Genomic DNA, 13891 nt, shown 5'->3' with positions numbered 1-13891 from the left:
AAAATACAATATAAAGCAACAAAAGATAGAACGGTGTTAAGAAGTAAAGTTGGTATAAAAAAAGAAGATGAGTATATAAACAGCATAGATTTAAAAAAAACACAATATAAAGAAATAAAATAAAGGAACAAAATAAAGGAACAGTGTTAAGAAGTATAGTTGGTATAAAAATAAAAAGATGAGTGTATTAACAACATAAATTTAAAAAAAAAAAAATACAATATACTGTAATAAAATATAGAACTGTGTTTTAAAGTTAAGTTGGTTTTTAAAAAATTAAAGCAATATATATATATTTCTATTTTTTTAATAAGCTAAAGAAATACAATTAAAGGTTTAAAGCAGCTAGGTACATAATGTTATAAAATACAATATGAACAGAATATTAAGTTCTATTTGATAAGGAACATATACATTGATATTTAAAATTTACAAGACTCACGCTAAAGATATCGATGTTGTTAGCATATTGGTTCGCGAGTACATGCATCCGCATTACTGGCGAATTCGCGCTGTAATTGGTCGATGTTGGACCGCAGTAGAACAAAGTATTACATCGGGTAACTCGACCAGGCACTCGCACATTAATCAAATTGATAAGTTCACAACAATCGAACATCGACATTATTATTTTAAACAAAAAAAGCAAGTCATTTAATTTTCGTCTGTTTTCTAATGTTTGGATGTTTAAATAATCATTTAAGTATGAGTAATTTATGTATTCAATCGGTATACTTAATTTAAAATTGATGAAACGCAAAAATTTATGCTGAACTCTTTCGATGTCCTTAACATGCACCCTGTAATGCGGTGACCATATAACTGAGTTATACTCGAGTTGACTTCGCACTAGGGCAATATACAATGTTTTCATTATGTTTATAGACTCAAAATCCCGTATCGTTCGCAGCAAAAATCCCAAGGTTCTCATGCTCTTATTTGTAATGTTTTGTAAATGTTTAATAAAACTCAGTTTTTCGTCAAAAAGAATACCTAAGTCTGTCATCTCTGTAACTTTTTCTAAAGGTGAAGAATTTATTTTATACGTGAAAACGATGGGATTCCTGTTGCGGCAGAATGTCATAATTTTGCATTTTTGAATATTAAGAAATAAATTATTTTTTTTACACCAATTATACAAATTATTAATATTTGATTGCAGAGTTTCACAATGATTAATGTCCGATATTTTTTTAAATATTTTAATATCGTCCGCAAAAAGCAAAACTTCGACATCATGGAAACAGGATGTAATGTCATTTACGAACATTAGAAAAAGAACAGGCCCTAGGTGACTGCCTTGTGGAAGACCACTAGAGGCAGAAAAACAGTCTGATTTTACATTTTTGATTTTTACATATAGATACCTGTCAGATAGATAGGCTCGAAACCAATCAAGGATAGCTCCACGAAAACCCAAACCATACAGCTTACTTAGTAATATTTTGTGAGAGACTTTGTCAAACGCCTTAGTAAAATCGGTGTATATACTATCAACTTGATTTTTATCATTAAAGGCTTCCGATATGTAATTATGGTAAAGCATTAGGTTTGTGGCAGTTGACCGCGCCTTTATAAAACCGTGTTGTTTAGTGTCTATTATATTTGAGACATCATGTTGAATTTGGTCAAGTATGAGTGACTCAAAAAGTTTGGGTATGACTGATTGGATGCATATAGGACGGTAGTTTTTAATATCTGAGTCGTCCCCCTTTTTAAAAATTGGAGTTATATAGCTAGATTTCCATTTGGAGGGAAAACATCCCATTGATAATAGTTTATTGAAAAACGTGGTGAGAGGTTCAGCTATAACTGAGGCACATTTTTTGAGAAAAATAGGCGGAACATTATCAGGACCTGCTGATTTATTTTCATCTAAAGAGAGTAGTCTCTTCTTACAAGACAACATATTAATTTGACAGTTTGAAAGCGTAATTGTTTTATCAAAAGTAAAGGTTGGAATCTTATCATCTGGAATAGGTTCATCATACACTTCCTTAAAGAAATTTGCAAAAAGGTTTACAATATTTTCAGTGCCATTCACTAATTTTCCATCTAGATGCATAGCACTTGGATATTCGAAATGAGAATTGTTTAGTTTTTTTATGTAGTTCCAAAGATTGTTTGAGTTTAACGCCGAATTTTCCATACTTTTTACATACGATTTAAAGCATATCTTGGAAAGCGTTTTACATTCGTTTCTTGTTTTGGAAAATTCCTGATAATCATGAATACTCCGACTTTGCTTAAATTTTTTGTGTAGTACTTTTTTTGAATTTAGTAAAATTTTAAGTTCAGCGGTAAACCACTTTGGATAGTTTATTTTAAGTTGATACTTGGGGACAAATTTATCTATAGAATTAAAAATTATGTCATACATATTGCAAATAGATATTTCTGTATTATCATTATTTAAAAAAGTCCAGTCAGTTTTAGAAAGTTGATTAATAATTGAATCAAAATCAGCCTTTTTGTAATTTAAAGAAATATCAGTGTATTTTGAACAGGTTTCGTGTAAATATAATGTTAATTCAAGAGGAGGGTGGTAATCATCAATTGGCAAGATCGGATCAACGCTCTTTTCAACATTAAGGTTAGCATAATTTGACAAAACTAAATCTAGCAACTTATTTTTCACGTTATAAATAAAATTATGTTGATAAAAATTTAAAAAGTTAATCATGTCCAGTATTGGTCGCGCCCGATCGTTCTCACTTTCACTATGAATATAGCCACTCTCACTATTTCCCCACGACAAGTTGGGAAGGTTGTAGTCACCAAATATAATTAGTTTGTTGTTAGGGTATTTTGAACACAAAAACTCGATGTCTTCACAATGCCTCTGATAATTTTCTGAATCTGTAAGTGGTGGTATTATAGAAAATAAAAGACGAGTGATACTTTAATTCACAAATTTGGAATATCCAGTGATCAGTTTCATCGCTTTCGCGACTTTCATTATATCAACTCATTAGTTAACCTGAAACACTTTGTAAATGATCCTTAAGACAAAAATAATTTAGTTTAATTTACTACCATATAATTTTGAATTCTCTATCCTTACCTATGTTTTGTATACATACATTTAATTTCTTAATAAAGTTACCAGTCTCGAAGATGTCGCGAAAGCGATGAAACCGGTCACTGGATATTCCAAATTTGTGGATTAAAGTATCACTTGTCTTTTATTTTCTATAATGAATCTACTTTATCTTAGTGATTTCTAATAATTTATTTTTATTTAACTTTTTGTACATAATGTTATTTGTACATTGGCGGGCTTATTGCCAAATGGCTATTTCTTCCAACCAACCAATAAAATAAAAGTTTTATTTTTATAATTCAAGTCACAGAACATATTCAATAGAAAAAAATAATTAAAAAGCTAAAGATATATAAAAATAGAAATAAACATATTTGTTTATAAATTACCTTAAATCGAAACTATTACTTAATGGGAAAAAGGTAAAAGAGGAAAGAGGAAAAGGGAAAGGAGGAGAGATTAAGGAAGAGAAAGGAGGTGTTTCTTCAGACTAGATTTAAACAGAGATAATGTAGTAACATCTTTGATGGTGGATGGGAGATGATTCCACAGTCGAGATACCATTAATTTTACCATTAATTTGTATTTTCAGTAACTTAATACATTGGTTCTTTCATTATAAGACGAACATTTCTTCAAAATCAGTGGACATGGATCATAAACTGAAGAATATCGAAATGTCATTTCATCAAATTCTGGATTTGTATCCGTCTGCCTCTGAGGTACAGATATATTATCAATGAATTTGGGGGTTTATATGATATATAAAATATGGTTTTGTGATAAACACAAATACAGATTTTGATCATATGAAACTCTTGAAATATGATTATGGCATTACTGAAATTAAGCTTAACCACATTCAAATTTTTGTAGTTACCCAACTGTGATCCTAAACGCCCGAATAAGATGTACGCACACTGTTTTTTATTATTTTTTTAAATACATATAAAAATTTATTCAGCAAAAGATATTTTGTATCATTTAGTTTTGGAATTTAAAAGGTTTAAAAAAAAACGCCTAGTGGTCATACCATGCAAGAGGTTTCTATAATTTCTATAATTTCTCATAGTCTCAGAACTGGCACCTGAAGCTAAAGACTGATCATCTTACCTTCATGTAACAAAAAATATCAAGATCAATGTCATGATTGGTGTACCAGTGCATTTCCCTATGCACCACTAGGTGTGTATAGGGAATAATGAATCAATAAAAAAAAACTGTCCATTTTGTAGAAATTAAGATCCATTGCAAATTGTGTTGACATTTCTCTCAGTGAGCATTTTTTTTGTCCAAATAATTTGAACAAAAAAATGGTTTCTGACATAAAATCATTGCATAAGACATTATGTAGTATATTATTACTAAAAGATTTTATCATTATCATAAAAAACGTGAATATTAAAACTTTTTCACTTACAAACATGAGATCAATTCACATTAACTATTTTACAATTCTGTGTTTTTAAACTGTTATAATGATATTGAACACAGCATTTTAGGGCAATTTATCAAGGCAATAATGTAAATGAAAAACCAAACATCAATTCTACTCAATAAACTAAATGATACGATTGATAAAAGTATAATACACTCGATAAACTAATAAACTGAAATGATTACAGAAATGTCAGTGCTGTCTTTAGACTTACAGCATACAGTACACTAACAATGACAACAATAATATTATTCTAGATAAATTAATCTACCCTCATAGATAAAATATCACACATTTTCTTTGTAATCCTCTCAAAGATAATATTACATAATAGACTTTAACCTTTTCAGCCCGGGTGTTCATTAAAATACAGTAAAACTTCAATTATCTAGATTAATGACTGCCAGATTTTACAGCTTTTGAAATAATACGGGGAATTGGAATCACATTAAAAACTTACTTAAAAATGTCCAGCAACGTTAATTCCATAATGAAATTAAAATTAAAAACTTCTCCTTTTTTATATTTTCTGTCAACAATCCGGATGACCGGAGTTCGGATAAACGGAGTTCTACTGTATACATAAAATTTGAGATTTATTTACTCACGTACCAACCGAATTTTTTTTTTTTTTAAATTACTGGTATCCTCAAGTATGTCTGTATTTTTTTCTGCATAAGCTGATAGTAGGCATTACACAGAAATCTTTTTTTTTTATTTGAAAGCTAGGCTGCTTTGTTTGTTTTAGAGTGAATTTCTGCCGTCTTTCTAAATAATATTTAGTGCTGAATATATTTAACTTTTTTTTTACTTATTTGATTGAATATTGTAAGATAATAACACATGTTTCATGAATTTTGTTGATTTATTATCAGTTTGAGACCTGGTGTTCGTTAAAGTATATGTCGAGTTGTGGTCCTGTGGCTAGTGTCTCGGACTCACAGATCAAAGGTCCGTGGTTCGAACCCCACTCTACCCCAACTTGATTTCCATTTTCTAATAGTGAGTTATTTACAACTCGTTGAAAATGTCCCTCATAATGAAATATTTGGGTAAATTACAAGAACGCAAATATTTCTTTAAAAAAATATTATTTTTTTTAATTTACGTTGATTAATTTCTAAAATACAAAGTATAAATTTTTAATTTTTTTTTTGTACTTTTTGATTTAATCAGTGAACAATTTTTTATATCCCAACATATATTTTTTTAATTAGCTTACCTGTTCTCTGCCTGGCATTTTTGGACTTAAGTCCCTCCATTAGGTAGCCAAACAGCTTAGTAACTGAATATACAACGCAGATCTGCTTGAGGAGAGCCTTTACGCCATTTCTAACCGTGTCTTTTGGGTCACCCACCTAAGGAATAAAACATTATAACTGTACTATATGGATCATAAAACTGGTCGGAAAACTGATCAGATTTTCACTCAGAAAATATGGTCACGCAATACACAAATTTGTATGGGAGTGCAAAATTTTAGAACACATCTCACTTTTGATTCAAATTTCACTTAGATTTTGAGTGTTCATAAAAGTACTAAATAAAAATCTGAAAAAAGCCCATTGTTACATTTTTAAGATAACAGTTTAGTGAGAATATTTTACAATTGAACGTAGTTATGCAGAAAGCAGCCAGTCCACAATTTTGGAAAAATTAGATATTGATGTTATCGGGTGCAGTAAGGTTGATTCTATGTTCTGCTAAAAACAGCCAGACCGCTTTCATATACAAAACTGTATTAATCCCCTCTGGAAAAAGGTGTCGATCACAAAAACGGCATTTCTCAATTTGCAGAAAACACCCACAAAACTAGAGAAATCTTATGTAATTTGTAATATATAAAAGATTCTTGTTTGTAATATATAAAAAAACTTAGGTATTCATTGTTTATCATTTCTTAAAGTCAAAAACATTCAAACTATTGTGTAGATTTTATAATTCACTCTTTTCACAAAATGGCTATTATTTCAGTTTCACTTTTCTATGGCTGGCTGCTTTCTGTATAACTACGTTCAATTCTAGCATTGATACATGTTTTGATTTAGTATCTGCGCATAAAGCGTATTTAGTAAAGCGTACATAAGCGTATGTATTACGTATTACTTATTACACATGGCCGTAGACTAACTCCAAATCAGAAAATGAACCATGCATGAAGCAAAAACTGCAAAACCTGCTGGTTGTGCCACATTTACTATATGCATCGTGTATTGCACATTTACAAGGTTGCGGCGTTGAATTTATTGCTACCTACTGAGCCCTAGCGTCAGAAGATCCGATTATGCTTCTGTGGGTACAATCTTTTTCTCTCCGGCCCAATAACAACTGAACTGTCATCGAACGTGCACGTGATCTTCGATATTCTCAGCGCGATCACTAATAAAATATTTTAGTTATCAATAAGCCATTTTAATCCACTGTGTTGTGTTATCGCATGAATAAATAATCAAGAAAGCGACGAGTGCCGATCAGACCACAGGACATCTGGTAGAGCCTGCCGCGAGATAAGTTCGAACGTTATGGTCGGAAGAATCCCATTACAAGGTAGGTAATTGCATAAATTTGTATTGGGGTTCGGTGGAAAAGTGAATAAAGATAACGCAATAGCAACGCCAAAATCCGCAAACCAGCCAAACCCGCAAAACTCGAGCGTCTACCTGCTATCTGGCGAGTGGCGCGATCACCTGCTGGTAATGAAAGCAAAAAGTGCTCGCTTGAACACTACACCTTCTTCAAAATCATTAGAGAGAATTTATCTTCAACTATACCTTCATCGCGAAGACGATTGTAATCGCCCCTCAGATAGTTTTGCTCTTTTCTCACCTTTAATACCAAATACGGTATGAAGCAGGTGGCTTCATATTCAGCCATGTGGTAATCCTCGTTGATCAAGTAGTTGAACACCACGTTGAGGTACTCCAGACCCTTGAGGAGTACAGAGGGGTTGGTGTCGAAGAACCGCAGTGTCAGCCATTTGAAGATCAGATCCAGGTTGGCAACCAGGGCCGGGCCATTGTCAGCAAGGTCCTCGATGAGGGACTCGATGGCCTTTATGTGGTACCTGAGATAGACAAGATCTATTTTAATTAAAATAAAACACTGTTTTTAACCACTTATTTTCTATCGTATTACCAACTGGTTTCGTAGCCACAGAAATATAAATTTAATTCATATTTAAAGCATTAACTTTGTAGTCAAACATTTTACTAATTGTTATTGAATATTTGTATATAACCACTTAACGACTTTTCTATGTCTACCGGTTTCGAGACGTAATATTTCACATTAGGACAGCTTTGAAAAAGAATTTTCCTTTGATCAATAATCAAACAACCTTTCAATATAGCCTATAGTACGATGTACTATTGTAATGGTCTATTAAACTACGCCCCTCCCTTAATCCCCTCCCTCTTTTTCAAACTACTTCTCCTACAATATAAAATATTTTCATAACCTATTCAGTGCGGTATTAAATGCATGGCATGTTGGTTTCAAATATTTGTGCAACAACAATGGTGAAGGTGTATAGTGGGTTTTGCATGTTGGTTTAATTGGTGTCCTGATGAAGAGACGGGTACTTCTCGAAACCGGTAGACATAGAAAGGTCGGTAAGTGGTTATACCAATATTTTATAACATTTAGTAAATAATATCATCATTTTTTAAAATTTAAACAGTGTCTACTAAATATTAAATCTAAACAAGAGATAATAAAAGTCAAGTCGTTTCATATAGCATTTTGTTTTTGTGAAGATCATGCACATAGCATATTTATATAAGAAGAGCTACTTAATGTAAATATTTATTTTACTAGCATGAAATACGCATCACCAATGAGAGGAAGTTCAGTGGTTTTTTCATATTTGTTAATAGACTATTAAACTAAGCAAAAAAAATTTTTTTTAATTTTTATGTATTAAGTTATGCATTTTTTTTTTTCATTTTCTCAGTGAGTTCTGTCGATTGGTCAGTTGACTTACCGTAAACTGGAAATCTATCACAACTCTCTTATCATTGGTTGATTCGGAGTAACTAATGACCTTGTTCGAAGTTTTTACTGCAAGTAAGAATACATTTTTTATATCCAGTTTCTTGTAGGGCTGAATTTCCTTATATAAATCCTTGAAAAATCATCAGTTTCCAACTCATATCCCATTCCTTATGGAAAATCCAGTCTTAAACCACACTCTTAAAAAAATATTTAGTTCTTGAGAGCTTAGTATGCAAAATATTACACACTCTCGGTGCAAAAAAGGTGTGGTGCCTTTGAGCAAAAGTTGTGCGTCTTAACAGTGTGTGTGTGTGTGTGCGTCTTTACATAGTACTTAAACTAACCAATGAGAGGCCATAAGCCCGTCTTGTAAATGTCTATAGTTGCGAATGTACTTCATCTCTGTCGCAATAAACATCTATGATAAAACAGTTTAAACTTATGTCACAGTACCTGAAGTCAGCGTGGAACATATTGGAGATGAGAGATTTGTTCAGGCCGGCCGTAGCCATTTGATCTTTCAGCAAATCGAAGAATTCCTCGCGCGGGGTGAGGAAGTTCCATTTTAGAACTGCAAGAAAATAAATTTTAATTAATTTGATAAATGAGAAATATCATCATTATTTTGAGAATATTCAAATGTTTGCGTAGAAACATTGTCCGAGGAGAAGTGTAAAAACTTTAATATTTTTAGAGAAAAATTTGTATTTATGGTTGTCAAACAAACCATCATGACGCCTTATTACTGTCTTTGCATACAGACCTCGCTTCCTCTACATTCATACATACGCTCAGATTATTCAGACTTTTGACAATCTTTAAGTATTTGTTGAATATAGTAATGACATGTCTTTCTCGATTTTTCCATCCATCAACATTCGCTTCAGAAATATTTTTAGCCATTCTTCAGCTGTCCATTCGCTCCACATGTCCAACCCAGCGCAGAACTCCGTTCTTGATTTTGTTAATGCTCGTCTCAGCCTTACATAATGTACAGATCTCGACATTTGTGCAACTATCGTACACACTTCCGCATGAGAGATGCATTTTGACAGCATTCAGCCTACTTTCATCCTTGTTTTACCAATTCAATAGTTTATGGATGTAATATATCAAATATATGAATTGTGAATTTCTTTAGCAGTTACCTTTTAATTTCTGATCGTCGATGATTCTCTGGTGTTTGATGTTGTTGACGGAGAGTAAGGGAACAAAGGCCTCTGCGTCATCATCTTTCTTGGAGCGAGCAGATGAAGCCGAGGCTGATTTTACGATTCCCTGGAAAAATTTACACCAAAAATTACCACTTGGCACCAATCTTCTAATACCTAACATTTTGAACAGACATTTGAATAAATTTTTGAACATGGGCTATGGAAGTCCAGGTTTAAACAGGGTTTTCAACCTGTCATTTATCATTTACTACTTTATTTATTTTTGTTTGTGTCCAAGTGGACAAAGAATACAGTTCTGCATGTTAAATAGAACCAGAATCGAGTTGAGAAAAGTCCGCCATGTAGTGTGTAGTGGCTGGCGCTTTCGCCGAGATGAACCTTTGCTTGAGGTCCTGGGTTTGATTCCTGGGAAGGATGACATGAAATCCTTCCGAGTTTCTCCAGAGTATGCATGGCTACAACAGTTTAGAGACTAGAAGGAATGTGTATTTGACTACACATTTTTATTTTCCTGATCACAACCCGCCTCGTCGTATATTATAAATTGATTTAACATGGAAGATTTATGTGTCTAACTTTATTTTATAAATTATTATATTTTAGACTCACTTTAGTTTATTAATTAGCAGTACATTAATACCGATAAAAGGGTGTAGGAAAGTCCAAAAACGAATACATAGTACTGCTGTTATGCATTATTTAAATAGTGTTTAAAAAAATATATATTCTACTTTAAATATATTCCAAAATTCCATACGACTCATGGTCAAAATAGCTTTGTCTTCAAAGGTGTAAAAAATTGTAATAATCTTCCTAATGAACTAAAAACTATTAAAAATTATATATCGATAAATAAATTTAAAGTTAATCTAAAGAAATTTTTTGAACTCGTGTAAAAACAACATTAAATTTTAATTAGTATGAATGTATTATTGTTTTATGTTTATTCTTTATATATCCTATGTTTTTATTTTTCTTTTTAAATAAACAACTAAAACAGTGTAAGTCACTCTCCAAGCACAAAAGTTAGCCTCTTTTTTTGGAGAGTTACAGTGATAACATTTACTAGATGTGTAAAAGTAGTTATGTTTAGAATTTTACAAAAAACTTATACTTTTTATGAAATTTAAGAATAAAAAAATAAAAAACTGTGTTATTGTAAAACTGTGTGAAGCAGGACTTGCTACCACCACACCATTTCCAGAGAGGATGGAACGCCACACGCCTCTATCCTGACATACATTTCTAGCTTTTTCCACATGCAGTGTCTGCAATAAAGAAACAAAGTATTTACAATACCTTGGTAGGTTTGGCCTGACCAGGCTTGACAGCCTGCTGGGCCTTGGACTGCGCCCCACCAGACTTGATGGCCTTTGAGTCTGCGGCCTTTGGAAGAGGCTGTACAGGCATGTTGGGTTTGGCCTTCTCTATGGCCGCCTGCACCACGCTCTTAGAACCCGGCTGGAAAAAACAAACAATACTTTATTAGGCAGAATATTAGACAGGCCAGTTGGTTAAACGGCTAACAACAATGATCACATCACTATCAATCATGAAATAATATCAATATGTATCTTCTTTTATGGGTGATCCCGTGTAGTTTGCATCTATTCCGAAGCTTCAACTACTATTACAGGAGCAGTATCCTGCAACAATAGTATGCCCTTAAGATGGCTCCTACAATGGTATCCTGCAACTATAGTTTACCCTGAAAATGGCTCCAGCAACAGTAGCTAAAACGTCGGACCGAATCCAAATTACACGGGATCACCCATAAAGAAGATACATATTGATAACACTGAACGATAAAATCTACGCACATGAAATAATATGTAATTCATTTGTTCTAAATTGGAATTCGATTAATAATATCGTCGACAGCAATCCGAGTCATCCAGATATGTTCTTGCATTAACGGAAACTTGGCATGAAGACCATAATTCTGTTACCATTAATCTACTTCGTAGTAAGGGTTTCAATGTTATTGAAGAGGCACGGAAACCATCCATTGAAACCGTTCATAAGAAAAATAATATAACATGGACCAACCACGGTGGAATTATTGTACTAACAAAAAATCAGCTTAAATTAACAAAAATTAAAATACCACTCTACACAACTTTTGAATGCATTGGCTGTAGGGTTAGCGCAGGCAGCAACCATTTTACCTTAATCACAATTTATAGACCAGGTTCTAAAGCACCACCTCGGAAATTTTATTCGGAAATAAAATCTTTACTTGAATGGGCCATCACTCGTACAGAAGTAACATACGTAACTGGAGATCTGAACATTCGTTTCGACCGCAAGACGGATTCAGAATCGGTTCGTTTTAATGCACTTTTAAGTGATTTCGATTGTTCACAAGAAGTAAATACCCCTACACATGATGCGGGAGGTACACTTGATGTTATAATACGACGGAATTGTGATAAAAAAATCACAGTTTTTGTAACAGACATCGGACTTTCAGACCACAGATTAGTGCACTGTAAAATTAATATCCAAAAACCAACACCAACTTACAAAACACTCGCATCAAGGCCATGGAGAAAATTAAATTTAGAACATTTTAAATCCGAACTTCTGACATCGTTGATTGGTCCGGACATTGACCGTCGCTCAAACAACGTCGATCAATTGGTTGGGTTGTACAATGAGGTACTATCTAACCTGATAGACAAACATGCACCATTTACTACGAAAACTATTCGAAAAAGGAAATCTGATGCATGGTTTGACGAAAATTGTCGACTCAAAAAGAAAGAGCTAAGACGTCTAGAACGCAAATACAGAAACACACTGTCAACTTTGGACCGATCAATATGGTTAGATATGCAAGCCTCTTATAGGACATTTATAAAAGAAATAAAATCTAGTTTCTGGTGTACAAAAATCACTGAACAGAAAAAGTCTCCAAAACAACTCTGGCGAAGCCTTCAATCTGTTCGTGGTGACTGTATAGCAGAGACATCTAACACAAGCGCTACTGCCACTGATTTTGCCGACTTTTTTACAAATAAAGTCGAAAAAATCAGACTGGCGTGTAGTTCAGCGAAAAAACCTGTAATTTTAGATAATGCCCTTCAAAAATTCAGTAAATTTGAACCAACGTCTATAAATGAGGTTAAAAAAATTGTTGCGGCATTACCCAACAAACAATGTATATTAGATCCGATGCCAACATGGCTTTTGAAAAAATGCATTAACGTATTAGCTCCATTTTTAACAGATTTATTTAATACATCCATGGAGCGCAGCATTGTTCCGAGAGCCATAAAAAAAGCAAATGTAACTCCACTTTTAAAAAATTCCCAACTAGATGTGGAAGATCTTTCCAGTTTTCGCCCTATTTCAAATCTTCCCATCGTATCAAAAATACTAGAAAAAATAGTTTCTCACAGGCTCGTTAACTATATCGAGCGGAATTCTTTATTTTCGGTAAGGCAATCGGCATACCGACGTTTTCATTCCACGGAGACGGGAGTGATAAGAGTACTGTCTGACATTATAACGTCGGTGGACTCTGGTAATCTGGTGTTGATGGCTCTTCTGGACATGAGTGCTGCATTTGATACTGTAGACCATAATATTTTGCTTGAACGTCTGGAGAAAACTTATGGTATCCGTGATCAGGCACATATGTGGTTCAGTTCATATCTTAATAAAAGAGAATATGCAGTCGTGTTCCAGGGTAAAAGCTCAACCAACTTTCGGGTGTCTACAGGAGTGCCTCAAGGGTCAGTACTCGGACCACTTCTCTATCTCCTTTACACTAAAGATATAGAGAACATTATCAAAGAATGTGGATTGTGGTCGCACTGCTATGCAGATGATACGCAGATTTATTTTTATTGCAAACCAGGCGAGAGAAGTGTGCTTGTCAATTTAATTGATGGATGCATCAAGAAAATAGGAAACTGGATGGCTGAAAACAGACTAACATTAAACCCATCAAAAACTGAACAACTGTGGGTGGCTTCAGCCAGACGACAGAATTTGATCCAGGATACGGCTCTACCCAATGTAGGGAGTGCCGTTTTACCCACCGTTAAACTACTGGGAGTTTTACTCAATTCTGACCTATCTCTTGACGCTCAAATTAGTAGAACGATAAGTTCATGCTTCTACCAGCTGAGACAAATTAAATGCATACGCAAAAATTTGCCGGTTGATGCCGCCCGTCAATTAATAAATGCGTTTGTAGTGTCTAGAGTCGATTATTGTAATGGTATCTATGCA

General features: G+C 33.5%; 1 protein-coding gene across 1 annotated transcript in view; it reads right to left on the bottom strand.

Moving 5' to 3' along the window:
* Positions 1–13891, bottom strand: part of msps (msps cytoskeleton-associated protein 5) — a gene marked incomplete at its 5' end in the record, with an annotated part of 59686 nt that overhangs the window by 30545 nt on the left and 15250 nt on the right. Inside the window, 5 exons of the mRNA XM_088225280.1 lie at positions 5704–5839; positions 7308–7545; positions 8928–9045; positions 9623–9752; positions 10949–11110. Of these exons, the coding sequence (XP_088081406.1) occupies positions 5704–5839; positions 7308–7545; positions 8928–9045; positions 9623–9752; positions 10949–11110 (784 nt within the window). The remainder of the gene's footprint in view (positions 1–5703; positions 5840–7307; positions 7546–8927; positions 9046–9622; positions 9753–10948; positions 11111–13891) is intronic.

This window comes from Micrasema longulum, unplaced genomic scaffold (genome assembly GCF_059751315.1).
Source record: "Micrasema longulum isolate JH-2025_06_02 unplaced genomic scaffold, ASM5975131v1 h1tg000340l, whole genome shotgun sequence".
NCBI lineage: Eukaryota > Metazoa > Arthropoda > Insecta > Trichoptera > Brachycentridae > Micrasema > Micrasema longulum.
The sequence above is the reverse complement of the archived record's forward strand: the minus strand, read 5'-3'. Positions and strand labels throughout refer to the sequence as shown.